The following is a 26,677-nucleotide window of genomic DNA, read 5'->3' on the forward strand; positions in this document are numbered from 1 at the left end:
CACATGTAGCTGCTGTCCTTTCTGACTCCTGATTAGAGTCCCAGCACTTGGTGGCCCTACCTACCTCAGCTTGAGCCTCTGGGGCTCACTCTGGCCACCATGGATCAAAGAAGCCACTGAAAAAGACAAGTGCCACCATCCAAAGACTCCCATGCAGAGTGGGCATGGCAGGGAGGCTACAGTCTCCAGGGGATATCCCTGCTATAAATCTGTAGACCCCAGCCACCTACCCAGATGTTTTGCTTCAAGGATTGGCAGAGTCTTTCTATAAAAGGGCCAGAGAATAACTATTCTAGGCTTTGTGGGCAATACAGTCTGTTGCAACTAGTCAACCCTGCTGTTGTAGCACAAAAGCAGCCACAGGTAATTCATAAATGAACGAGCAGGGCTGTGTTCCAACAAAACTTTATTTACAAAAACAGGCATAGGCCAGATTCAGCCTATGGGCAGTAGTTTGCCAATCCCTGTCCTGCTTAACTGAGTAGGAGCGTGTGGAAATTGTCATAGTGTTTGATGTCCCTGACACCTTGAAAAGCTCAGCACATTATGCTTTATTTTAGAAGAATCTCCTGGAACCATCTCAAGAGATGCCAGACAGCTAGAAGGCTCTGAATGCCCTGATACTACAACTTAGTTGAGCCTCATCCTTGGCTATGTATCTCTTATAACCTTTCACCTTGGGAATGACAGTGGCCACCAGTACCACCCAAGTCCAAGCAGAGACTCACTCCCTTATCTTTGGCACAGACTGGCCAAGCATTGTCAAGCTTTGGGAGGAAGCACAGACCACATCTGGGATGCATGTTCTCCCATCAGTACCTGCCACTGTTGGGCCCTTCCCTTATTTCAATCAACTGTGGTTCTTCGCAGCCCCAGAGTTCCAAGGTGGCAGACAGGACTCTTTTACTAGCCAACTGGAGGTCACAGCTTCATAGGAGAGTCTCTTCAACAGTGACTACCAGCACTACAAGGTCTTTGAGTCCCCAGAATAGCTGTGGGCACTGGGGTAGCATTGGTTACATGGGCAGACCAGCCACCTTCCCTGATTCTTCTTTTCCAAAATAGGAGCTAGAGTTCAGCCCTGCCTAGGGAGGGCCAAAAGAATACTGTCTAGGGAGTTTCTGGGAACCAGAGTATTTGGGGGGTCATCTCTCAATCTTTACCTGTTTAGAGTTGGTCAGGTAGAGCTTGGCTGCTAAGTTGATGACCTGCAGCTTGACAATATCCTCCTCTGCTGTGAATGACTTGGCCATTTTTCTTAAGACATCAGGTGCAATCCTGGGGACGTGCTCACAGTACTCTCCGATGAGCCACAGGATGCTGGCTCTGGCCATGGGCACCTGTGGTTGTGGGAGAGGAGTGGGTAAATATGGGAAAGTGGGTGGGTAGGAATGTGGACTTCCAGGGAAACAGCACTCCTCATCTGTGCTGGCCTATTGTATTATGGGTTCTCTGGAAATGGGAGTTGGGGGTGGTGGGAGACAGACAGAGAGGTTAAAAAGTAGACATTTCCTGGACAGCATTTCCTCTCTTCCCTAGGGCTTCATTAGCATAGAGCTTTCAAGACCCTAAGTCAATCATGATACAAAAGACTGACTTTCTGGATTCATTGTACCCTCAGTGCTTTATTTCCATGTTACTCTTCTGAATCTTTGGGAATGCCTTGTTTAGATGTTTCAGCTTAGCAGTGCAACAGAAAAATACAAGATTTGTCACTTAACCATGGTTGGCTAGAGCTTTAGAGAGAAAGCAAGAGTAGCAGTAAAGTCCATGGCGCTTGGTGAGGGTCTCCAAAGGGAAGGCAAATCTTGGGTAACAAGGTCAGGGTCACATGGTCCAGTGTCTCTCCTCCTCCCACCTGAAGACCTAAGGTTTGGAAGTTACTTTTGATAAGGCTAGCATATTTAATTATACAGTCTTGAAATCACGGGGAAGACCTTGAAGTGGGGAGTGAAAATGTGGCTACTCCCTCACCTGGATGTTGTCTGTAAGCTTTGCCAAGTGTTTGATGATCTCTCCATGTTGTGCTGGCTGCATCTGTAGCAATTTCTTAATGACGACCACTGACTCTGCAACCACAAGCTCTACGGAAGAAAAATGAGTGTATGGACCCCAAGACAGTCAGATAGCCATGCTCAGGTGGACAGACACACCTGCAGTGCCCCAGGCCCTTGGTTCTTTCTTTCAACCCCTTCACTTCTCTAGCAGCCCTCAGAGGTGTAGGAACACTTGGGCCCTGATCAAGACAGACAGACCAATGGACACACATCATGTCTAGGCAGACTGGTGGATATCCACTGGCCAGCAGAGTCAGACCTGCAGGCAGGCATCTTCTGATCATCACGATTAGACATTCAGGCAAACACTGACCATCACGGTTGGACAGCAGCTGCACCAGGCCATTGAGGCAGGTGTCACGGACTCGGCCAATGTTAGTTGCACAGCGTCCAATGGCCTGGATTGTGGCTGCCACAAAGTCCTTGTCCATGCTGCGAATATAGGTCTGTGAGATATGACAAAGAAATCCCTCAGTGACTCTGCAGGCTGGAGGGTTACCTTCAAGAAGGCTGTGGCCCTTCATTTTATGGCTCATCATGCCAGTGACTAAGACTTGGGAAAGGGGGCGACACCTCCACCCCCAATCCAGTGATTCCTTCGCCCAAAGCTAGCCAAACACATTGGAAGGGGAATGTAAGATAATAGCTTCTCCAGCTTTGGGCTCATAAGAGGTTTGACCCACCAGGGCACAAAGATCTGATGGGTACCTCTCCCGGGCCCTTCTGGCTGGGAGCTGGCCTGTACCTGGAATTCCCGTAGGACAGTAGGAATGTTGGTCTCATTGGCCAGGTTGGTCAGCACTTCCAGCTGCAGGGAGGGGTGAAGAGGCAGAGAGGGGTGGCCAGTGGGCTTTCTGTACTTTCCTTCCAAAAACACTTCACAGACCAGAAAACAATCCTCATGACAGACTGGCATCATCCTCAGACTGATGAGGGAATTGACAGGTTACAAAACTTGTCTAAAAATCAAGAGGACCAGTTTGCCTCTTAAATGGATTCCCTACAGAGTATGCTTACAGTATGACCATGTCACCGCCCTACTCCATTGAAAACGTAAAGGTTCCTATTGCTTTCAGGATGGAGACCATTGTATTCACCATGGTCTGTAAGTCCCTGAATGATCTGCTTGCTGTCTACCTCCCATCTCCTATCACTCTCCGCCTTGTCTTCCAGGCCCCAATCCCACTCCATTTCCTAACCCAGGGTCTTCGAAGATGCTGTTTCCTCTGTGTGGAGCAGTTCTTCCCATTTCTGTCCTCATATAATTCATGTTCATCTCTCCGGCTTCAGCTCAAGTCTCATATCCTCCAGAAAACCTTCCCTGGCACCAGACTAGATTAGTTCTCCCTATTTTATGCCCTTATAGCTCTCCACACTTTCTTCCATATTTTGTAAATGGACTTTTACATTTGCCTTGTGATTAGCTGCTTAATGTATCCTCCTCCCTGCATCTGTAAGCTCCACAAAGGCAAGGTCCCTGATTAGTTTGCTCCATCATGTACCCCTAGAACATAGTGGATGTTCACAAGGGTTAGGAGGATTAACTGTTGCTGAAGGAAATCACTCAATAATGAAGCAGCAGAGCAGGAATCAAATGGAGGTATGGGCTCCTGCCACTTTCCTCATCTATGAACGTTTGCAGGAAAGCGTGAGGGGGCAGGTGTGTGGGGGCCATAACACTGTGGGTGGAGAGAAAAGCATGAACCTTGGAGTCAGCAGAATTGTGTGACCTGGGGCAGTTACCTCCCAGAGTCTATTTTTTTTTTCTTTTGAGATGGAGTTTCTCTCATCACCCAGGTTGGACTGCAATGGCGCGATCTCAGCTCACTGCAACCTCTGCCTTCCAAGTTCAAGCAATTCTCCAACCTCAGCCTCCCAAGTAGCTGGGATTACAGGCGTCTGCCACCACGCCTGGCTAATTTTTGTATTTTTAGTAGAGACGAGGTTTTGCCATGTTGGCCAGGCTGGTCTTGAACTCCCGACCTCAGGCAATCTGCCTGCCTCAGCCTCCCAAAGTGCAGGGATTAGGCGTGAGCCACTGTGCCCGGCCAGAGTCTATATTTTTATAAAAGGAATATAATGTACACATCCTGGGATTATTAAGAGGTGGTATCAGGTTACTTCATTCATGAAGAGTAGGAGGTGTATACCAGGTACTAGGCAAAAAGCAATTAGTTCCCTTCTCCCCTGACCCTCCTTAGCCCAGCTCCCTGAACAAACAGCTCTAGCTGGGGCAGTCATGGGCTCCTGGGCTCAGCCTTAGAAATAGGCAGGCACCAGGGGGGCCACTGTGAGTTATTTGAGTGGGTACATGGGGTGGGGAGGGCTGGGAGCCACATGCACTTCTGTCCCTCACTCACCTTCAGGATCTTGATCTGGGTGGGGTCGGTGGACCTGATGTAGAAGCTCTTCAGGTAGGGCTCAAACATACCCTGGCACGAGAGAGGCAGCCAGGGAGCTCCACCAAAGCCCCAGGCCTGCCTCGCTGCCCAGAGGCACCCCTCCTATCCTGACCCAGTGCCCAGGATCCTTCCCTCCTCACCACTGCCCTCCACTTCTCAAGTCTTCCCTCGTCCATCTCAGATTTGACCAGCTCTTTCTCCACGGCGCATTCCCTCTCAGCGGCCCCTCAGGATTCAGGCCCTGTTCCCTATCTGTGTTTGGAGCCTCCCCTGCCCCATCCTCTGCACAGCCAGGGTATTCCTCCATCTTCCCTTTCCCCAGCCCCGGTCCCAGTCCCAGCCCCGACAGCGCCTCCGTGCCCGCAGAAGCGGCCCTCGGACAGCGAGGACAGGCTGCGGTCGCAGGCTCACCCGGCGCTTGATGGACATGGTGGCCACGTTCTGGAGCACAACGTACTGCACCTCACTGCGGAGAGGATGGGTCAGAGCACCCCGGGCCCCTCGGCTGGGGCAAGGGGCAGCGGATGAGGGGAAAAGGTGGGGCAAGTCGTTGCGGGGAGAGGACCAGTGCGAAGGGCAGGCCTGCGGTCAGTGTGGAGCGGCTGGGCAGAGGGGGAAGCGGTTGGTGGGCATGAGGGGGCGGAGCCGGGCAGCCCGTGTGGCGGGGCGTGGGACAGGGCTTGAGACGAAGACGGGGCGGGGGCGGGGGCGGGGGCGGGGCCGGGGCCGGGGCCGGGGCCGCAGCGCACCTGTGGCTGCGCAGCAGGCGCACTAGCGCCTTGGCGATGACGCCCACTTCCGCCTTGGGCGCCAGGTGGAAGTAGAGCTGCGCCACCGCCATGACCACCGCGGCGCTGCGGCTCTGCAGCAGGGGTTTGGTGTTGCGCAGCAGCAGCCGGTGGTCGGGGTCCATGATATAGGGCTTTCGAGCGGGGAGCGCCGCGGCGGCCGTCTCCTCAGACCCCGCGCCCTTGGCCTCGTCCTCCTCTGAGCCGTAGAAGGCTTTCTCCGCGTTCTCCTCTAGCAGGGATTCCTGGACAGGGAGACCGACGGGCCTGTGGGCGCCTCCCTGGGACACCCTTCCGTCCGCTCTGCCGGGGCGGGGCCCACTCACGTTTTGGGTGGGGCTCAGGAACTGCGTGCGGGCGTAGCGGGTGAGCATGCTGATGATGACCACCTGGCCCCACTCCTCCACGTCGATCAGCAGGTTACAGAGTTTCCGGTAGTTTTTGTGAATCAGGTCGATGCGCTCCGGGCAGACCTCCTCGAAGGCCATCACCACGCTGCCCGCCACCAGCTGCGGAAAGAACAAAGGCGAGGGGGTGAACGCGAAGGGTGGAAGGCCGGCTGTCAGTCACCACCCCTCCCGGAGTGCCCCTATACCGCACCGTGGTCTTGTCAGCCAGAAGCTTCTCAATGACTTCTATCAGCTGATCCTTCTGGTCAGAGTCCAAACTGAGGGAGAAATCAGTAGGGGAATTTGCCACACTCAGCCCCAGCCTTCCCAATATCTGTCCAAGCCATGCTCACCTCAGGCGCCCCAACCTTATTGTTCTCCTCCATCTCTGTCAGTCCCCCAAACTGCCCTCCTCAAACCCTCTGAGAAGCAGCGGGCAAGACTTAGGAAAGGCCAGGGGTCGGTTGGGAACTTAGGAGCCAGCCTTCTGGGGAGCGTGGGACAGGGCTGGGGCATACCTGTAAAGTTTAGGGATGGCGTGGGCAGCTGTTTTCCGCACATAGGGTGACATGTCCGAGGCGGCTTCCTTGATAGCTAGCATCATGATGGGCACTATGATGGGCACACGGATGCTAGAGAGGACACGGAGGGCACTGGCACGAATCAGTTGGTTGGGGTCCTAAAGGCAGAGGTGGAGGCAGAGCTATGAAAGAGCACGAGGTGACCTGATGGAGGGGGACCACACCTTTGGAAGTCACTGTCCCCAGCGACCACCAGTTCTTGCTTCCCTGCCCCCTGACTGGAGCCTGAGTGGTGTGCCAGTGCTGGATACCTGGGGGATACTTAATTTTGGCTCTGGTTGCAGAAATCTGACACCTGAACAGGTGTTGCAATGGGTAGCTTCACTTCCAGAAAGATTGAAAAACGTTCAGAACGCCTAAAGTTGCTGAAACACCTTAAACATTTTCTGTTCCTTGTAAGGGTTTTTTTTGGGGGTATCTGTTTTAATGCCTGAGGTGACTGCCCAGCACATGCAGGCTGGTATCCCTTCTGGAGTTCAACCTTACACTCCTTTCTCCCAGAAATCATTGCAAAAGCTGCTGTTCTTCCACAGTGTTTAAAACAGGCCTACACCCTTCCTTTTTTTTTTTTTTTTTTTTTTTTTTGAGATGGAGTCTCACTCTGTCGCCAGGCTGGAGTGCAGTGGCACAATCTCGGCTCACTACAACCTCTGCCTCCTGGTTTCAAGCGATTCTCCTGCCTCAGCCTCCCGAGTAGCTGGGACTACAGGCATGCACCACCACACCCAGCTAATTTTTTGTATTTTTAGTAGAGATGGGGTTTTGCCATGTTGGCCAGGCTGGTTTCGAACGCCTGGCCACAAGTGATCCGCCCACCTCGGCCTCCCAAAGTACTGGGATTACAGACGTGAGCCACCACGCCTGGCCCCAAGCCCTTCCTCTTTATTCCTATTGCACCCTATACAGAATGTATAAAAGCGTTAGTTACACTGTATTGTGATCATGGGGCTTAGGACTTCTTCCCACTATCAGCAGCAGCAGCTATATATTACAGGCATACCTCGGAGATATTGTGGGTTTGATTCTAGACCTCAACAATAAAGCAAATATCACACTAAAATGAGTTACATAAATTTTTTGTTTCCTGGTACATACAAGTTATGCTTATAGTTACAGCTGCTTGGGAAGCTGAGGTGGGAGAATCACTTGAGCCCAGGAAGTTGGAAGCTGAAGTGAGCTATGTATGTTCACGCCACTGCACTCCAGACTGAGCAACAGAGTGAGATCGTATCTCCAAAAAAAAGAAAGAAAGAAAAAAAAAAGTTACATTTACAATATACTGTAGTCTACTAAGCATGCAATAGCATTATGTCTTAAAAACCAATGTAGGCTGCGTGTGATGGCTTGTGCCTGTAATCCCAACACTTTGGGAGGCTGAGGTAGGAGGATTGCTTAAGCCTAGGAGTTCAAGACCAGCCCGGGCAACATAGGGAGACCCCAGTCTCTACAAAAAAAAAAAAAAATTGAAGTCAATCCTCTTAAACTCCGCCTCTGCTTTATCAACTAGGTTTATGTAATATTCTAAATCCTTTGTTGTCATTTCAACAATGTTCACAGCATCTGCACCAGGAGTAGATTCCATTTTAAGAAAGGACTTTCTGTGTTCATAAGAAGCAAGTCCTCATCCATTCAAGTTTTATCATGAGATTGCAGCAATTCAGTCACATCTTCAGGCTCCACTTTTAATTCTACTTCTCTTGTTATTTCCATCACATATGTAGTTACTTCCTCCACTGAAGTAGTGAACCCCTCAAAGTCATCCATGGAGTTTAGAATCAACTTCTTCCCAACTCCTGTTCATGTTAATATTTTGACCTCCTCCCATGAATCATGAATGTTCCTAATGGCACCTAGAATGGTGAATCCTTTCCAGGAGGTTTTCAATTTACTTTGTCCAGATCCATGAGAGGAATCACTATCTATGGCAGCTCTAGCTTTATGAGATGTATTTCTTAAATAATAAGACTTGAAAGTCAAAATTACTCATTGATCCATAGGCTGCAGAACTGATCTTGTGTTAGCAGGCATGAAATCATTAATCTCCTTGTACCTCTCCATCAGAGCTCTTGAGTGAACAAATGCATTGTCATAGAGCAGTAATACTATGAAAGGAATATTTAAGCGGTAGGTATCAACAATGGGCTTAAAAAATTCAGTAAACCGTAACTGCAAACAGATATGTTGTCATGGCATTGTTGTTCCATTTATGGAGCACAGGCAGAGGAGATCTGCCACAATTCTTAAGGACTCCAGGATATTCAGAATGGTCAGTGAGCACTGGCCTTAACTTAAAGTCACTAGCTGCATTAGTCCCTAACAAGAGTCAGCCTGTTTTTTAAAGCCAGGCATTGACTTCTCCTCTCTACGTAGGAAAGTGCTAGATGGTGTCTTCTTCCAGTAAGAGGCTATTTCATTTACACTGAGCATCTCTTGTTGAACACAGTCACTTTCATCAGTGATCTTAGCTAGACCTTCTGGACAACTTGCTGCAGCTCCTCCATCAGCACTTTTGCTTCACCTTGCATTTTTTTGTTATGGAGATGGCTTCTGTACTTAAACTTCATGAACCAACCTCCACTAGCTTCCGTCTTTTCTTCTGTAGCTTCCTCACCTCTCTTAGCCATCATAGAATTGGAGAGATTTAAGACCTGCATATAAATTAGGCTTTGGCTTAAGGGAATGTGGTAGCTGGTTTGATCTTCTATCCAGGCCACTTAAATTTTCCTATATCAGCAATAAGCCTGTCTTGCTTTCTTTATCATTCATGTGTTTTCTGGAGTAGCACCTCAAACTTCTGGGTTCAAGTGATCCTCCCACCTCAGCCTTCCAAGAAGCTAAGACTACAGGTGCATACCACCACACCAGGCTAATTTTTAACAAATTTTTGTAGAAATGTTCTTGCTCTGTTGCCCAGGATAGTCTTGAACCCCTGGTCTCAAGTGATCCTCCTGCCTCGGCCTCCCAAAGTGCTGGGATTACAGGTGTGAGCCACCACACCCAGCCTGGAGTAGCAATTTTAATGTCCTTCAAGAACTTTTACTTCGCATTCACAACTTGCTAAATGTTTGGAGCAAGAGGCATAGCTTTCAGCCTATCACGGCTTTCAACATGCCTTCCTCAGTAAGCCTAACCATTTCTAGCTTTTGATTTAAAGTGAGAGATGTGTGGTTCTTCCTTTCACTTGAACACTTAGAGGCCATTGTAGGGTTATTAATTGGTCTAATTTCAATATTGTTGTGTCTCAGGGAATAAAGAGGCCCACGGTGAAGGAGATGGGGGAACAGTCAGAACACACACAACATTTATTAATTTCATTTTCATCTCTGGGCATGGTTTGTGGCACCCCAAAACAATTACAATAGTAACATCAAAGATCACTGATCACCATAACATATAATAATCATTTAAAAGTTTGGAATATTGTGAGAATTATCAGAATGTGACAGAGGCACAATGTGAGGACATACTGTTGGAAAAATGGCACTAATAGACTTGATTGATGTTGGGTTGCCAGAAACCTCCAATTTGTAAAACGTGCAATATCTGCAAAGTGCAATATCTGCAAAGTGCAATAAAATGAGATGTGCCTGTACTATTAATCTCAGAGAATGATGGGAATAGGAACACTAAAGAAGGGTAGCTGTTACCGTGACTTTCTGAAATGGAGAAAGAAAAGATCCTCACATTGCGGGCAAAATTGATGCTAATTCCTGACAAAATTCTGGAATTGACTTTTAAACAGCTGGGTTAGAAGCATTTATTAAAAAGGAAGGAGTCTCTGTTTTCTTAGAGACAAACAGTCACATCAACTGCTAAAACCCATTTTCCTTTTTTGTGTGTGAACATTTTATTTGGGAAATGATTACAGATTCACAGAAAGTTATCAAAAAAAATCTGTTTTCCTTTTGATGGGGTAACTAGGACAGTGGATATTAGTACTTTGTATCTTGATTTCAGTGATATGTTTGTGGAAGTCTCACAACATTTCCTGCATTGCCATTTTTTAGGTAGGCCTTTTGTTTCACCTAATAGTCAAGCATTTTTAAGAGCAGAATTCACATCTGTTTTATCTCTGTGTCACCCACAACCCTTTGCACATGAAAGGTGTTATTTATTTATTTATTTATTGCTATTGAATAAGATCCTTCCTAACAAGATAGAAAAATGCCAGCTGTCTGTACAGTCAGGTGGGTCTACAACTTGGTGAAATGTACTTGGAGAAGGTTTATTAACAGATCAATGTCAACCTGGAAACATGCTATGCCTCAGTCTTTTGCCCTGGTCCAAATAGCTTATCAGTATCTTGAAAGAAGACACAAAATCAGGAGGAACATAATTAAGATTCAGAATTACCCTGGCTTGGACCCTGTGCTAAATCGATAAAATGAAATAGAGTAGGGTTTCACAGGGGGTTCAAGGGATCAACTGCACAAAGACAGGATGTAGGGAGACCTAGATTATCTGCTTGCCAGTCAGAGGTTTGATTCCATGAGGGATCTCCTAAGACAGTGAACACGGCCCTAGCCTGGGCAGATAAAAAGAAGGGAGAAGGCTGGATTAAAATGATTGGTTCCAACATGCAGGAGAGACCAAAAGCCAGTGACAACAACAACAAAAAAACAAGTTTTAAAGGAATACATATATAGTATGATGACACCATTTACAAAACATTTTATATTGCTTAACAATATGCAAATTACTAGCTCAGGAATAAATACATATGTATGAATGATAAACAAGAGAAGATACATAGGAGGCTTTGTTTGAGAAATGTGTCATTTCTTATGCTGGATATATGGATATTCATTATATTATTATTTATGCCTTTTGTGAACCTGTAGTAAATTTTATTTTATTTTTTAGATACAGGGTCTCCCTGTGTTGCCCAGGCTGGAGTACAGTGACTATTCACAGGCGCAGTCATAATGCAGTACAGCCTGACATCAATTTTTTTTTCTTTTTTTTTTGAGATGGAGTCTCATACTGTCACCTGGGCTGGATGGCAGTGGCACGATCTCAGCTCACTGCAACCTCTGCCTCCCAGGTTCAAGCAATTCTCCTGCCTCAGCCTCCTGAGTAGCTAGGATTATGAGCACCCGCCACCATGCCCAGCTAATTTTTTGTATTTTTAGTAGAGATGGGGTTTCACCATGTTGGCCAGGCTGGTCTCAAACTCCTGACCTCATGATTCGCCCACCTTGGCCTCCCAAAGTGCTGGGATTACAGGCATGAGCCACCGCGCCCGGCCTGAAATCAATTTTTAAAAATTATAGTTGTGGAGGTTTCAACAAAATATAATGGTTTAAAAAACACCCCAAATAGTAGTAGTTGTCTTGAGATGGAGCAAGTTGCCCTGTGAAGGAGTGAGGTCCCTATCAGAAAAGATACCTGTTAGAGATGTTCTAGAGCAAAGGTTGGCATGCTACAGCCCTTGGATAAAATCTGTCTATTGCCTGTTTTTACATAGATTTATTGGAACACGGCCACACCCACTTGTTAATGGCTGCATTTGCACCATAAGGGCAAAATTGAGTAGTTGCATAGTTGAGACTATATGGCCTACAAAACCTAAAATACTATTTGGCACTTTGCAGAAATAAATGATCACATTCAGTTGGACTAAATGAGCTCTGATTTTCTAAAAGGGGGAAAGGGGCAGTTGGTAGATACTATAGGTGAAAATCTGTGCAACGATTTCAGATTAGTTTTTATACTTAACCCTTAACTCAAACCGAAAGATTACTTGCCAATCTAAGATGGATTCCATGGTTTTGACTTATAAAAAGAACCCTAGCACAATGTGTGGCATAGAGACACCCAAGTATTTGCTAAATGAATGAACTGTATATGCAAGTGACCATGCTTTCTACCGTCACCCCAAAGAAGCCGACTGTCAACCCCTCTTGCTGGCCATAGCAGATTGGACAAGGGGTGGGCCCTGAATTTGAGCAGTCAATCCTATCTACCCAGTAACCTACAGAACTTCTGGATATGAAAAGATGAGCTGGACCTCTCACAATCTCTCTCACAGAAATCTGAACTAAAAGTATCCAGGCCAGGAGTAGTGGCTCATGCCTGTAATCCCAGCATTTTGGGAAGCTGAGGCCACTTGAGTCCAGGAGTCCAAGACCAGCCTGGGCAACATGGTAAAACCCTGTCTCTACAAAAACTACAAAAAAATTAGGCGGGCATGGTGGTGCATGCCTGTAGTCGCCGCTACGCTACTCGCTATTCGGGAGACAGAGGTGGGAGAATCACCTGAGCTCAGGAAGGTCAAGGCTCCAGTGAGCCATGATTGCACCACTGCGCTCCAGCCTGGGCAACAGAGTGAGAACCTGTCTCACAAATAAATAAATAAAGGTATGCAAAAATAGGGGAGTTAATGGTTGTAATCAGAGTGAAAAATCTGATATGGAGAGAAAGAATGGCTTTGAAATGGCTGTCTTTACCCTCAAGATACCTTAGACTAACCAGAAAAGCCCTCAGGGGAGACTTATGCATGCACCTAACATATGTAAATCCAACTAGAAGCCTTGGGCAAAACGAAACAAACAGTGAGAATGGTGTGGGGGATTCAGGCCACTGCTAAAGGTTGAATTCTACCTGGCTGTGGACCACAATTCACACCTTTACACAAAGAGGGTTGAGGGGTTCTCCATTGCCAGAGACTCTCCACTCTCCAGGGGCTCAAGTGGTTCATACCAGAAGCAGCCATTACCACAGGCTCCTGGGAAGACAGACAGGGGCCCTAGGTACCCACTTCATCTCTTATGCCCTTCTGAACCTGGCTTCCACTCTCTGAGGGTCTGGCTGGCCTTTCCTGACTGTGACCCTCCCAACTTTAGGCAGGTAGAAAGGGCCCGCTCCCATGCTCATGGCCTCTCCCTGGGCCTGTTCCTCTGATAGCGCCAACGAGACCCAGGCCCTGGGAGGAAAACTGAGACCCCTGACCTTTAGGCCACGTTGGAAGGTGGAGATGGACAGCAGGGCCAGGTCTTGCTGCTCCTCAGCGTAGCGTACCAGGTACACGTAGACAAGCTTCTTCACCTTGGGGAGAGCAAGTTTCTCAGCAGAAGGCTTCTCAGCAGGGACCTGTGCCCGCCCCCCTACCCCTGGGATGTCATCTCCCCAGGCAGCTGTGGTCCATGGGGACAAATTCTTCCAGTTGGGGAGAGCACCCGAGTGTATCCAGGTCCTTTACCTTGATCCACATCCAGTTCAAGGACATGGATAGAGTGTCTTCTCCTGGCTCAGGGACATTTCTGAGCAGGTTGGGCCTCCAGGGGCTAAATCATTTCCTTCCTCACCCCAAGCTTGAGTTTGTTCCTGGGGGAAGTGGGAACAAGTGATCCTTCACCCGGTAGTGCTCACCTCTATGTTCTTACAGGCCACATTCTTCACTACCGCTGGAAACAGGTCTGAAGCATTCTTTCCTCGGGCAATCATCTGGGTGGTGGGGTCAAGGTAGGGGAAGAGGGACAAATCGGGAGGCACAGCAACTAATTAGAGGGAAGGTCTACAAGGAGCTAAAGAGAGCTGCTCTTGGCCACCCAGGCCCCACCCCAAGGGAGGCCCCTTCCTTCCCCTCTTACCGCCACAATCCTCTTCATGGCCTCCAGCTTTAGAGAATCCTTGTTGGTGTCCAGCATCTCCTTCAGGTCATCATGCCTGGTAGGAGGTACAAGAGGTCAACTGAGGGCACAAGGGTGGGGACGGGGTATTAATCAGGAGGGTCCAGGCACAAAGAAGGAACATGGCCAGGGGAGGCTCAGGCAGGACCTGACCCGAAGAGGGACCAGAGAGCCAGGGGGAGCGAGTAAAGTACAGATCAGGGGAAACATGTGGCCAGTTAATATTAGGGGTCCAGGGGAAACATGGCCAGGGGAAACATGTGGCCAGTTAATATTTAGGAAGAACTGTGTCCTTCCTAAAAAGGATATGTTTAAGTCTTAACCCCTAGTACCTCAAAATGTAACCTTATTTGGGAACACAGTTGTTGCAGATGTAATTAGTTAAATGCAATCCTACTCTAGTAGAGTGGGTCTCCAATCCCATATGTCTGGTTTCCTGTAAGAAAACAGCCATGTGGGCTGGGCGCAGTGGCTCACGCCTGTAATCCCAGCACTTTGGGAAGCTGAGGCAGGAGAATCACTTGAGCCAGGGAGTTCCAGACCAGCCTGGCAACATGGTGAAACAATGTGTCTACAAAAAATAGATTAAATTGAAATTTAAAAAAAAAAGACAGCCACTTAAAGAGACAGACACAGGGAGACTACCAGGTGAAGGCAGAGGATTGGAGAGATGCGTCTACAAGCCAGGGAATGCCAGAGATTGCCAGCAAACAACCAGAAGCTAGAAGGGGCAAGGAAGGATTCCCCTATGTGTTTCAGAGGGAGCACGGTCCTGCTGACACCTTGAGTTCGGACTTTTGGCCTCCAGAGCTGTGAGACAATTCGTTTCTGTTGTTCCAAGCAACCCAATTGTGGTACCTTTTTTTTTTTTTCAATTACTAAACTTCTTTTTTTTTTTTTAAATACTTAAGTTCTAGGGTACATGTGCACAACGTGCAGGTTTGTTACATATGTATACATGTGCCATGTTGGTGTGCTGCACCCATTAACTCATCATTTACATTAGGTATTCCTCCCAATGCTATCCCTCCCTTCTCCCCACACCCCATGACAGGCCCCAGAGTGTGATGTTCCCCACCCTGTGTCCCAGTGTTCTCATTGTTCGATTCTCACCTATGAGTGAGAACATGTGGTGTTTGGTTTTCTGTCCTTGCAGTAGTTTGCTCAGAATGATGGTTTCCAGCTTCATACATGTCCCTACAAAGGACATGAACTTATCCTTTTTTATGGCTGCATAGTATTCCATGATGTATATGTGCCGCATTTTCTTTTTTTTTTTTTTGGTGAGACGGAGTCTCACTCTGTTGCCCAGGCTGGAGCGCAGTGGCACAATCTTGTCCCACTGCAAGCTCCACCTCCCGGGTTCACGCCATTCTCCTGCCTATCTCCCAAGTAGCTGGGACTACAGTCCGCCACCAACACGCCTGGCTAATTTTTTCTATTTTTAGTAGAGACAGGGTTTCACCGTGTTAGCCTAGATGGTCTCGATCTCCTGACCTCGTGATCCACCTGCCTCAGCCTCCCAAAGTGCTGGGATTATAGGCATGAGCCACTGCACCCGGCCATGCCACATTTTCTTAATCCAGTCTGTCACTGATGGACATTTGGGTTTGTTCCAAGTCTTTGCTATTGTGAATAGTGCCGCAATAAACATACGTGTGCATGTGTCTTTATAGTAGCATGATTTATAATCCTTTGGGTATATACCCAGTAATGGGATCATTGGGTCAAATGGCATTTCTAGTTCTAGATCCTTGAGGAATCGCCACACTGTCTTCCACAATGGTTTTAACTAGTTTACACTCCCACCAACAGTGTAAAAGTGTTCCTATTTTTCCACATCCTCTCCAGCACCAGTTGTTTCCTGACTTTTTAATGATCATCCTTCAAACTGGTGTGAGGTAGTATCTCATTGTGGTTTTGATTTGCATTTCTCTGATGGCCAGTGATGATGAGCATTTTTCTAAACATTTAAAATATATTTCTAAACAGAATGGGCCAACTCAGTCACAGTAACTGTTGATCTCTATAGCAGAGCAACCCACGAAGACAGAACTGATTTTTTTCCCATAATCAGGAGTGAAAAATATACAACTTGTTTCTGAACCAAAACCACAATTTCTGCAGTTTAAAATGTTTCACTGCTAATATGGCCCTGGTAGAAATTATGTAGTTTTTTTTCTTATTTAAAAAAAAATTAAAACAATTTCCTAAGACGCTGAATCCTCAATCTGGAATGTAGATTCTGAGCACACAGCAGCTCAGTTACCCTAAAAAATAAAGAAAAAATTCCCATCACCTGTCTCAGTAGGGCCTGAAAGAAGTGGTGTTGGGAAACCCCTGCTTTAGTATGGAGAGTCACGGCCCCTTGACCCAGACCGAGACCGTGAGTAGCCATAGCTGGTCCTTCTCTCAGAATAAACTCGGATGTAGGAAGTTTCACTATCACGAGAGCAGAATTTGATGTCATCCAGTTTACGCAGGGCATATTCCATGTCTTCTTTTCTGAGATACTCAACCATCCCCACACCATCCTTCTGCACGTGGGCGTAACAGACATCCCAAACTGCTCGCATGTGATCCTTCAGGTCCTGCCAGCTGCCTGATGGAGGAAGTCCTGAAACAAGAACTCGGAAATCAGATCTTCTTGTAGAAGGTCAATTCCTCCCACCACGGGGCCACCCACCCCGACCTCCATAAGTCCTGGGGAACTCCACACGAAGCCAACGCTGGCCATAATCATAACCATTTCTTCCATAAATAGCATCCTCTGCATCTCGGGGGTCCTCAAAGTGCACGAAGGCAAAGGGCACAAGGCTACAAGGCCGTGCCAGTTCTTGAGCTCGATTTCGTGGATGCGGTCGTACTTGTAGAAAAAGTCTTCCAGGTCCCTCTCGCGCACGTCGGTCGGAAGGCCCACCACGTAGATGCACCCGTCACCCTCACTCATTCTAGCTCATCCGCCCAGCCCAACATCCGCACCGCTCGATGCCACGCCACGGGCCCGCGGGCCGCTGCCTCAGCACTACCCGCCCCCGCCCCCGGCAGCGTCCCTGCGAGCTCTGAGGCGCTCAGTCGCACTGCATTGTGGGAACGAGGCGCAATTGTGGTACTTCTTTTTTTTTTTTTTGAGACGGAGTCTCGCGCTGTGTCACCCAGGCTGGAGTGCAGTGGCGCGATCTCGGCTCACTGCAAGCTCCGCCTCCCAGGTTCACGCCATTCTCCTGCCTCAGCCTCCGAGTAGCTGGGACTACAGGCGCCCGCCACCACGCCCGGCTAGTTTTTTGTATTTTTAGTAGAGACGGGGTTTCACCATGTTAGCCAGGATGGCCTCGATCTCCTGACCTCGTGATCCACCCACCTCGGCCTCCCAAAGTGCTGGGATTACAGGCTTGAGCCACCGCGCCCGGCCTGTGGTACTTCTGATACAGCAGTGTAGGAAATGAATGTAGCCAGGAAGAGAGAGAAAAGAGACAAGAGGAAGGGTTTGGGGTGGGAAAGTATGGACCCGGCTCAGGGAAAAGGACCAGTTGCATGGATGAGAAGGACCAGAGGAAAAGAGGTAGATGCCAAAACAAGAGCAGGGTGCCCTTGCCCTGCCTCCAGTATGTTTCCAAGGCCTAACGTCTCAGACCAAACTGATTCCAGGGACTGGAAGGGTCCCAGAGACTCCACAGATTGCCTCACAACAAAAGCCAGACCTGTCACTGAACCACTGAACAGCCATTCAAGGAAGTTATTAAACTCTAGTGGGATGAATAAAGATTTGAATAAGTGATCCCTTGCGGTTGGCTGAGAGGAATAAGGGTAGTGCTGAGCCAATACACAGGTTTCTTTCTTTTTTTGGATCTCATACTTCATTTCAAAAAATTGAAATTTCAAAGGGAACATTTTGTCAAACTTTTTGAAGTGACAGCAAAATTCATCTGGAAAAAAAAATCAGTAGGTAAGAACTCCAAAGAATGTTTTTGAGAAAAGAAGGGAGTAATGATAGACAACTCACCCTATTGGACTTCAAAACATAAAACCACGAGACAATGATAAAAGCTGTTTGGTACCAAGTTAAAACCAGAAGGTCAAAGGTCATGGAGGGAATTTCATAAAAGGTCTAACTTGATAAATTAGGAACCAATAACTTATCTAAGGAAGAAAGAACCTCGCCCCCCCACCCCCACTTAAATAAATGCTATTGAGACAACTGCTTTGCAGCACTTTTTTTTTTTTTTTTTTTTTTTTTGAGATGGAATTTTGCTCTCACTGCCCAGGCTGGGGTAAAATGGCTCAATCTCGGGTCACTGGAACCTCTGCCTCCTGGGTTCAAGTGATTCTCCTGCCTCAGCCTCCCAAGTAGTTGGGATTACAGGCATGCGCCACCACGCTCGGGTAATTTTTGTATTTTTAGTAGAGACAGGGTTTCACCATGTGTTGTTCAGGCTGGTCTCAAACTCCTGACCTCAAGTGATCTACCCGCTTCAGCCTCCCAAAGCCCTGAGATTACAGGCATGAACCACCACATCTGGCCAGCAGCAAATAATTTAACTTGTATACATATTTCACCCCAAAATAAATCCCACATTTGCTTAACAGTTAAATTATTTTTAAATACAAAAGAAGGGAAGATTTTATTAAGGTCATAAAATTATTAGCAACAATATGGCTAGGTTTAATTTGTATTTGTTTTTGTTTCTTTGAGACGGAGTTTCGTTCTTGTTGCCTAGGCTGGAGTGCAATGGCGCAATCTTGGCTCACGGCAACCTCCGCCTCCCAGGTTCAAGCGATTCTCCTGCCTCAGCCTCCCGAATAGCTGGGATTACAGGCGTGTGCCACCATTCCCAGTTAATTTTTGTATTTTTAGAAGAGACAAGGTTTCTCCATGTTGGTCAGGTTGGTCTCGAACTCCCGACCTCAGGTGATCCGCCCACCCCAGCCTCCCAAAGTGCTGGGATTACAGGCGTGAGCCACTGCGCCCAGCCCTTTTTTTTTGAGACAAAGTCTCACTCTGCTGCCCAGGCTGGAGTGCAGTGGCGCTATCTTGGCTCACTGCAGCCTCGGCCTCCTGGGTTCAAGTGATTCTCATGCCACAACCTCCTAAATAGCTGAGATTACAGGCGTACACCACCATGCCTGGCAATTTTTTTGTATTTTAGTAGAGATGATGTTTCGCCATGTTGACCAAGCTGGTCTCAAACTCCTGGACTCTAGTGATTTGCCTGCTTCGGCCTCCCAAAGTGCTGGGATTACGAGTGTGAGCCACTGTGCCAGGCCTAGGTTTAATTTTTAAACTTTGGAATCTAAAAGCTAAATTTATGAGAAGAATAAGGCAACTATACTAGCTTCCTAGAACCACCATAACAAAGAACCACAGGCCAGGGCTCACACTTGTAACCCCAGCACTTTGGGAGACTGAGGCAGAAGGATTGATTGCTTGAGCTCAGGAGTTGGGACCAGCCTGGGCAACACAGTCAGATCCTAATTCTACAAAAATAAAAAAAATTAGCCAGGCATGGTGGCACGTGCCCATAGTCCCAGCTACTCAGGAGGCTGAGGTGGGAGGAACACTTCCACCAAGATGTTGGAGGCTACAGTGAGCTATGATCGTTCTACCGCACTCCAGCCTAAGCAACAGAGCAAGAACCTATCTCTAAAAAAAAAAAACCAGAAAGTACTACAGATGGTGGCTTGAACAACATAAATTTATTTGCTCACAGTTCTGGAGGCTGGAAGGCTGAGATTAAAATGTCAACAGGATTAGTTTCTTCTACAGCCTCTCTCTTTGGCTTGTAGATGGCTCTTGTGATATTGTAAAGAAATATATATATTTGGTCTCTATACCCCATTTCTGAGACAGAGCTCCTAAAACTCTTGACGATAGCAATGCTAGGATAACTTTTGTCCTAATAGTTGGTCTTCCACCCAGTTCCTCACACAGCAATCCTAAGACCTTTATAACTTCCTGAGTGATAGGAACATCTGACATGGAAATCCCTTGGAATTTCCTGGGTAATAGAAGCATCTTTTGTTATTAGATGGTTGGAACTTTTTTCTTTTTTCTTTTTTTTTTTTTTGACACTGAGTCTTGCTCTGTTGCCAAGGCTGGAGTGGTGCAGTAGTGCAGTGGTGCAATCTCGGCTCACTGCAACCTCCGCCTTCTGGGTTGAAGCAATTCTCCTGCCTCAGCCTCCCAAGTAGCTGGGGTAGCTACAGGCACCTACCACCACTCCTGGCAAATTTTTGTATTTTTAATGGAGATAGGGTTTCATCATGTTGGTCAGGCTGGTCCTGAACTCCTGACCTCAAGTGATCCACCCGCCTTGGCCTCTCAACGTGCTAGGATTATAGGCATGAGCCGCTGCGCCCAGCCGAGGGTTGAAACTTTCAATCCCACTATTTGACCTCTGGGGAATGGGGAGTGGGGCTGATCGTTGAATTGATCACATGGCCAAAGATGCGATCAATCATGAAGCCTTCATGAAAACCCAAGAGGACAGGGTTTGGAGAACTTCCAGATTGTGGAACATGTGAAGGTGCCTGGAGGGTGGAGTGCCTGGAGAGGGCATGGGCGCTCTGCGCCCCCACTTCCATACCTCTCCCTATGCATCTCTTCATCTGGTTTTTGTCTGTATCCTTTATAATAAATGGGTAAATATAAATAAAGTTTCCCTGAGTTCTGTGAGCCACTCACAGAGTTGAACCCAAGGAGGAGGGCATGGGAACCCCTGATTTATAGCCAGTTGGTCAGAAGTATAGGTGACAACTTACCACTTGCAATTGGCATCTGAAGCAGAAGGCAGTCTTGTGGCACTGAGCCCTTAACCTAAAAAATCTAAAACTAGATTGACTTGAATTACAGAACACCCAGTTAGTGTCCGCTGGAGAACAGGTTGTTAGTGGGGAGAAATCTCCACCCATTTTTGTGGCCAGAGGTGAAGCACTCTCTGGTGAGTGGTGTGTATGAGAGTAGGAGAAACACACTTTGGGTCTTTCTGTCTCTTACAACCATCTTCTGTGTCTTCACATGGTCTTCCCTCTGCATGCCTATATCCAAATTTCCTCTTCTTATAAAGAAGTCAGTCATACTGGATTAGGGCCCCCCTTAATAACCTCATTTTAACTTAATCACCTCAAAGGTAACATTCTGAGGTACTGGGGGCTAGGACTTCAACATATGCATTTTGGAGGGACACAAATCAGCCCATAATAGCAACAAAAGGAAAAATATTTGGGATATGGTAAATGAAAGTTTAATATTCAAAATAGAGGCCAGACGTGGTGGCTCACGCTTGTAATTCCAGCATTTTTGGAGGCCAAGGTGGGCAGATCACTTAAGGTCAGGAGTTTGAGATTAGCCTGGCCAAGATGGTGAAACCCCATCTCTACTAAAAATACAAAAATTAGCCAGGTATGGTGGTACACACCTGTAATCCCAGCTACTCAGGAGGCTGAAGCACAAGAATCACTTGAACCCAGGAGGCGGAGATTGCAGTGAGCCGAGATCATGCCACTACACTCCAGCCTGGGCGACAGAGTGATACTCCATCTCAAAAAAAGAAAAAAAGGAACTGATATACATGTATAAGGTCTCTCTCCAGCATTCACTGTCAGGGCTGCTACAAGCCCATCTGCCATCTGCATGCCCCTCCAGGTAGACACAGCCCTGAGCTGTTGCTCCCTGTTCCATGTGTGGATCATGGGCTGGTATTCCTTGGCCAGATGCCCTTGTGCACGTGAACAATGTGCCTAACCATACTCAGAGGATGATCAAGAAGTGATCAGAGAATTGTGAATAAACCCATGAAAAAAGAATGTGTCTATATACAGCTGATAGAGTTGTGTGACACTGATGCACTCATATGTTGCCAAGACAATTCCAAAATGTGGTGAGCAGCTGTGTGTGGGGACTCGCACAAACTAATTTCGCAGATGACACTCTGGTAACCCACAGCTTTGACCCAGGCACAAGAATTCAGCTTGAGAAATATCACCAGTGATAAAAATTAAAAATCAGGCTGGGCACAGTGACTAACGCCTGTAATCCCAGCACTTTGGGAGGCCGAGGTGGGCGGATCACAAGGCCAGGAGATCAAGACCAACCCGCTAACATGGTGAAACCCCGTCTCTACTAAACATACAAAAAAAATTAGCCAGGCGTGGTGGTGGGTGCCTGTAATCCTAGCTACTGTGTAGGCTGAGGCAGGAGAAAGGCATGAACCCAGGAGGCGGAGCTTGCAGTGAGCCAACATCGCACCACTGCACTCCTGTCTGGGCAACAGATTGAGACTCCGTCTAAAAAAAAAAAAAAATCATTGTGTGCAAAGTTAGTCACAGACATGCAACATTTAGAAATGACGGAAAATCAGAAATGTTTTCTGTTAGGAGAGGAAAGAACATGATAACAGCCATAAAGAGGCAAATGACTGCTGCTAATGCTAAGAAATGAGTGACAAATGCTGAGAGGAAGAGAACCCGATACAACACGCGCCTTAGTCACAGGGCTGCAGAAATGCGTGAGTACCTAATGTCAAATGAGAAGAGAAGCACTAAGAAGTCACTATCCCAAGAATTTTAGAAACTGTCTTTCCTAAAGAGATTTTTTATGGAAAGCAAAATGGAAAGATGATGCCTTCCAGCATTATCTGAGGCCCTCACTATCTGTCATGTGAGGACAGAAGAAAATATCAAGCCCCATCATGTTATCTGAAACTCCCCCACCTGGGAGAATGTCCCCCAAATCCGAGGACATCTTCTACTCTCCCAGGGTCAGGCCAGGGCCCAAAGATAATCACCCTCTTACCCTCCCAAACACAGATGAGACTGTGAGTTTCTTAGTGGGTAGGAGGCTGAGCTCAGGACACCTGGGGCATGGACATAGGTACAGACCATTGAGCTGGGTAGGCCTGGGCAGCACCGAGGGCCTAGGAACAATGACAGAGCTGGGCACCAGCTTCCCTGAGATACAAATGCACAACACTGCACCCCAGGATCCTCCGTACGCACACCCCACAGACAACTACACATTGATACCACCCACATATACCACAGACACTCCCATGTCCCCTGACAGACATACCTACACCTCACGGACAGCTCATACAAACATACCTACAGGCCCCACAGACACTCGTAGAATCCATACATAAACCCACAAAATCCTGCCTACACAACACCCGGAGAAACACACTCCCCCACATATAGACACCTACCATAGAAAAACTCTACATACACAAACCCCCACACTTGGACACCCACACAACTCACCTACACACCTACAAACCCCCCAGACATATACCACCACGAGACCTCTCCCCACTCTCCCACACCCTCATAGAGACACACATATCCCATACATGTACCCCACAGACACATATCACAAGATCTCTCCCTGCTGCCCCACACCCTCATAGAGACACACACACCCCACACATGCCCCCTACAGACATAAACCACCACGAGACCTCTCCCTGCTTCCTTACACCCCCATAGAGACACACACACCACACATGTTTCCCCCCCAATACACACGCCACAGTCACATCTAATACACAGACAACTTGGACCAAACTTGGTCTCTCCAGTCTCATTCACCAAAATGGTCCAGTGGACTCCTAGTTGAGATTTTTGATGATAAATGTAGGCTTCTAAGATCAAATATATCCAGCCCCAGGAGTCCCCTGATCCCCTTCTGAGGGGTCACCCTGGGACAGCTTTTCCCTGGGCTTCCGTGGAAGGAGGGCCAAGTTTGCCCAATCTCCTTTAACTCTGGGTATTCCCTTCCTCACCACACCCAAAAATGCCACATGTGCCTGTCAAATGCACACACTCCAAGGCATCCTCCCCACCCAGCCTAGTGAGTACATTCCAGGCCCCTGAAGGAGAAGGGGAATGAGAGAGGGCAGGACCACTGGGCCTAAAGCAGCCAGCACAGGCAAGATTGACTGTGAATATGCACTGACACAGACCTATGCACTGACACAGACCACAGCAACCACCTACGGTGAGACCGCCCTGGGCCTCTCATACTCACTCCCACCAGCTTCCATTCCCAAGAGGCAGACACAGGGACTAAGGCACAACAACACCCTAAGGCCATGAAACATTATCTCCCATAGTCAGATCCCCTTACACTGGGCTCACTCTGACCTGACCCCTAGTCTGACCTAGCCTGAGGGACTCTTCTGGGGGTGGCTGGAGCCAGCCAGGGGGTCCAGCATGGCACTGGAGGTCAGTCATGCTCACCTCCCTTGATATACACCTCCCTGCCACCTCTTACCACCTAAGTTCCAGTCTACTGGCAGGCAGTGGCTGGCCAAACCCTGTCTGTGCTTTATCCTGTCCCCAAACCTCATCCAGAGCCCACTCCAGTAGGGGCCTATGGGGAGAAAAAGGTCAAGGTGGGACCTCAACCCTCAAATATTTTACTATCCTCCTCTCCTCACTCATACCCTCAGCCCCCATACTGTGCCCCTGACCACCTTCTCTGCCCAGCCTGGACCCTAAATGCCAGCCTAAGCCTCTGTCTGAGGAGGTGGGTCCTGAAGATATCTGGGCTGAGTGCAGCTGCCCATCCCTAGCCTTCCTGGCTGTGTGAGTAGGGGGTTCCTGTGGGTTCCTCTATACCGTAGTGGCTGGCTCTGGCTCTGGCCAGCCTCTGGGCAAGGTCCTTCCAGAGATGCTTCTGGGGTCGTGTCTTCCTCCTGGGCCTGCAGCCACCGAAGCTCCTCAGGCTCCAAGGCCTGGTACCAGGGCGGTGGCCCACCTTCGGGAGCCAGCACAGGGCTAGCAGCCTCTCGATCAGCTCCGCAGGCCCCTCTGACCCTGGGCCTCACCACCGCCCCCGGGAGCTGAAGGAATCGCTGCATCAGGTCCTTCTCCAGGATAGGACTGAGCTGGCCAGGGCACTGGAGCTCCTGTCATAGTTGCCAGACGGCCCGCCCCCAAAACTTGGTAACCAGATACTGGCAGGGAGGGAGGCTCCGGTTTCCTTTTCACTGCTCAGAGACAAGGCCTTCAGAGGGACAGAAGGGCAGGGACGGGGGACCAAGCCTACCCCCAGTCTCTGGGCAAGGGACTAGAGGGTCAGTGGAGTTGATAGAGAGGTGAGAGATGCCCTCTTCAGCTCCAATCCCACCACCACAATTAGACTGCAGCCTCCTGAGAAATCTTATATACCATCTTCTCACTGACCCTAGGCATCTTAATCCTCACCTGCCTTTCCAGAACCAATACTTGATTTATTCCTTCCCATCAACCTTCTTTTATCTCTACTTCCTCCTAGCACCCTCCCCCACAACCCCTGTGTCCATCCCTCCAACTGGCTCACATCCTTGGCCCTCTTGTCCCACTAGTCTCTAATGCCACTGGCCTGCCAGTGGTGGGTGGCTTTTTTTTTTTTTTTTTTTGAGATCAAGTTTCACTCTTGTTGCCCAGGCTGGAGTACAATGGCATGATCTCGGCTCACTGCAACCTCCGTCTCCTGGGTTCAAGCGATTCTCCTGCCTCAGCCTCCCAAGTAGGTGGGATTACAGGCATACGCCACCACGCCTGGCTAACTTTCGTATTTTTAGTAGAGACGAGGTTTCTCCATGTTGGTCAGGCTGGTCTGAAACTCCCAACCTTAGGTGATCTGCCCACCTCAGCCTCCCAAAGTGCTGGGATTACAGGTGTGAGTCACTGCACCTGGCCTGGCTGGCTTTATTCACTGTATTTGAAACCCCTTTGACCCTCAAGTCCCCATTCCCAGCCTTGCCCTTATGGCTTCACTACCTGGTTCCCAAAAAAGGGAAAGGCTTTAGATGAAATCCCCTGCATCTCCCTGCCCCAGACTCCCATCCATCTGCATTTATTTACTTATTTATTTATTTAGAGATGGAGTCTCACTCTGTTGCCCAGGCTGGAGTGCAGTGGTGCCATCTCAGCTCACTGTAATCTCCGCCTCCCCAGTTCAAGTGATTCTCCTGCTTCAGCCTCCTGAGTAGCTGGGATTACAGGCATTCATTACCACAACTGGCTAATTTTTGTATTTTTAGTAGAGAGGGGGTTTCGACATGTTGGCCAGGCTAGTCTCAAACTTTTGATCTCAAGCGCTCTGCCCGCCTCAGCTTCCCAAAGTGCTAGAATTACAGGCATGAGCCACTGTACCCAGTCTCCATCTGCATTATACTCTCCTCTCCTCCTGCCCTCTTCCCTCTAGGCAGAGCTGGTCCTCCCTGCTTCCAGGCTAGACCTCCCACCCAGCTCAGTAAGCCTCCCCTCCCATCACTCAGCGTTCTGTACTTCCTTTCTTCCCTTCAGCCTCTTTCTCACCAATTGCTCCTTCCCATCAGCAGTTAAACTTGCTCGAGGCTCTCCCAGTCTAATATTAACAATAAACAAAAACATGGAGTCATACATTTTAGGAAACAAACAAAAAAAACCCAAAATAACAAAATAGACAAAATTCCTTGAACTGAGGTTCTCCTCCAGCAGCTTTCTCTTTTACAGTCAAATTTCTTGAAAGCAAAATTCCCATCCACTGTTTTATCTATTCACCTCCTATGTGATCCTTTATTCATTTAAATCTGGCTTTAGATGCCGATTTAGAATTTGGAGTTGAAGGGTCATGATCTCTGCAACTTAAAATGGTTCAACCAAAAAAAATATACGAATAGATGGTTAGATAAAGCAAATATGGCACGATGTCAATGACGGTTGAATCTAGATGTATGATATACATGTGTTCATTGTACTATTAATTTCATTTTTCTATATGTTTTAAATCATGTACAACAGAATGTTGGGAAATAAATAATCTAGCTCCTGTTCTCCACATTTTGCCAGAATTTGTCTCCCAGGG

The 26,677-nt window shown here is 48.0% G+C and overlaps 1 protein-coding gene and 1 pseudogene across 5 annotated transcripts in view; both read right to left on the minus strand.

Moving 5' to 3' along the window:
- AP3B2 (adaptor related protein complex 3 subunit beta 2) overlaps positions 1–26,677 on the minus strand; it is a 50,447-nt gene that overhangs the window by 15,769 nt on the left and 8,001 nt on the right. Inside the window, exons 1-14 of one of the 5 annotated variants that reach the window (XM_009210818.3) lie at positions 26,149–26,180; positions 13,810–13,885; positions 13,589–13,663; positions 13,169–13,264; positions 6,155–6,315; positions 5,848–5,914; positions 5,574–5,756; positions 5,209–5,492; positions 4,871–4,925; positions 4,418–4,489; positions 2,803–2,865; positions 2,371–2,503; positions 1,975–2,084; positions 1,164–1,340 (exon numbers count right to left, since the gene is read on the minus strand). In XM_009210818.3, the coding sequence (XP_009209082.1) occupies positions 1,164–1,340; positions 1,975–2,084; positions 2,371–2,503; positions 2,803–2,865; positions 4,418–4,489; positions 4,871–4,925; positions 5,209–5,492; positions 5,574–5,756; positions 5,848–5,914; positions 6,155–6,315; positions 13,169–13,264; positions 13,589–13,663; positions 13,810–13,885; positions 26,149–26,165 (1,569 nt within the window). In that variant the 5' untranslated portion in view covers positions 26,166–26,180. Of the gene's footprint in view, positions 1–1,163; positions 1,341–1,974; positions 2,085–2,370; positions 2,504–2,802; positions 2,866–4,417; positions 4,490–4,870; positions 4,926–5,208; positions 5,493–5,573; positions 5,757–5,847; positions 5,915–6,154; positions 6,316–11,403; positions 12,945–13,168; positions 13,265–13,588; positions 13,664–13,809; positions 13,886–14,961; positions 14,981–16,147; positions 16,234–26,148; positions 26,181–26,677 lie in introns of those variants that run through there. The other 4 variants (XM_031668397.1, XM_009210821.2, XM_003901326.4 and 1 more) reach the window with 4 other exon arrangements.
- On the minus strand, positions 16,166–16,824 carry LOC116275774 (annotated as a pseudogene).

The sequence above is a fragment of the Papio anubis genome, chromosome 7 (assembly GCF_008728515.1).
Source record: "Papio anubis isolate 15944 chromosome 7, Panubis1.0, whole genome shotgun sequence".
NCBI lineage: Eukaryota > Metazoa > Chordata > Mammalia > Primates > Cercopithecidae > Papio > Papio anubis.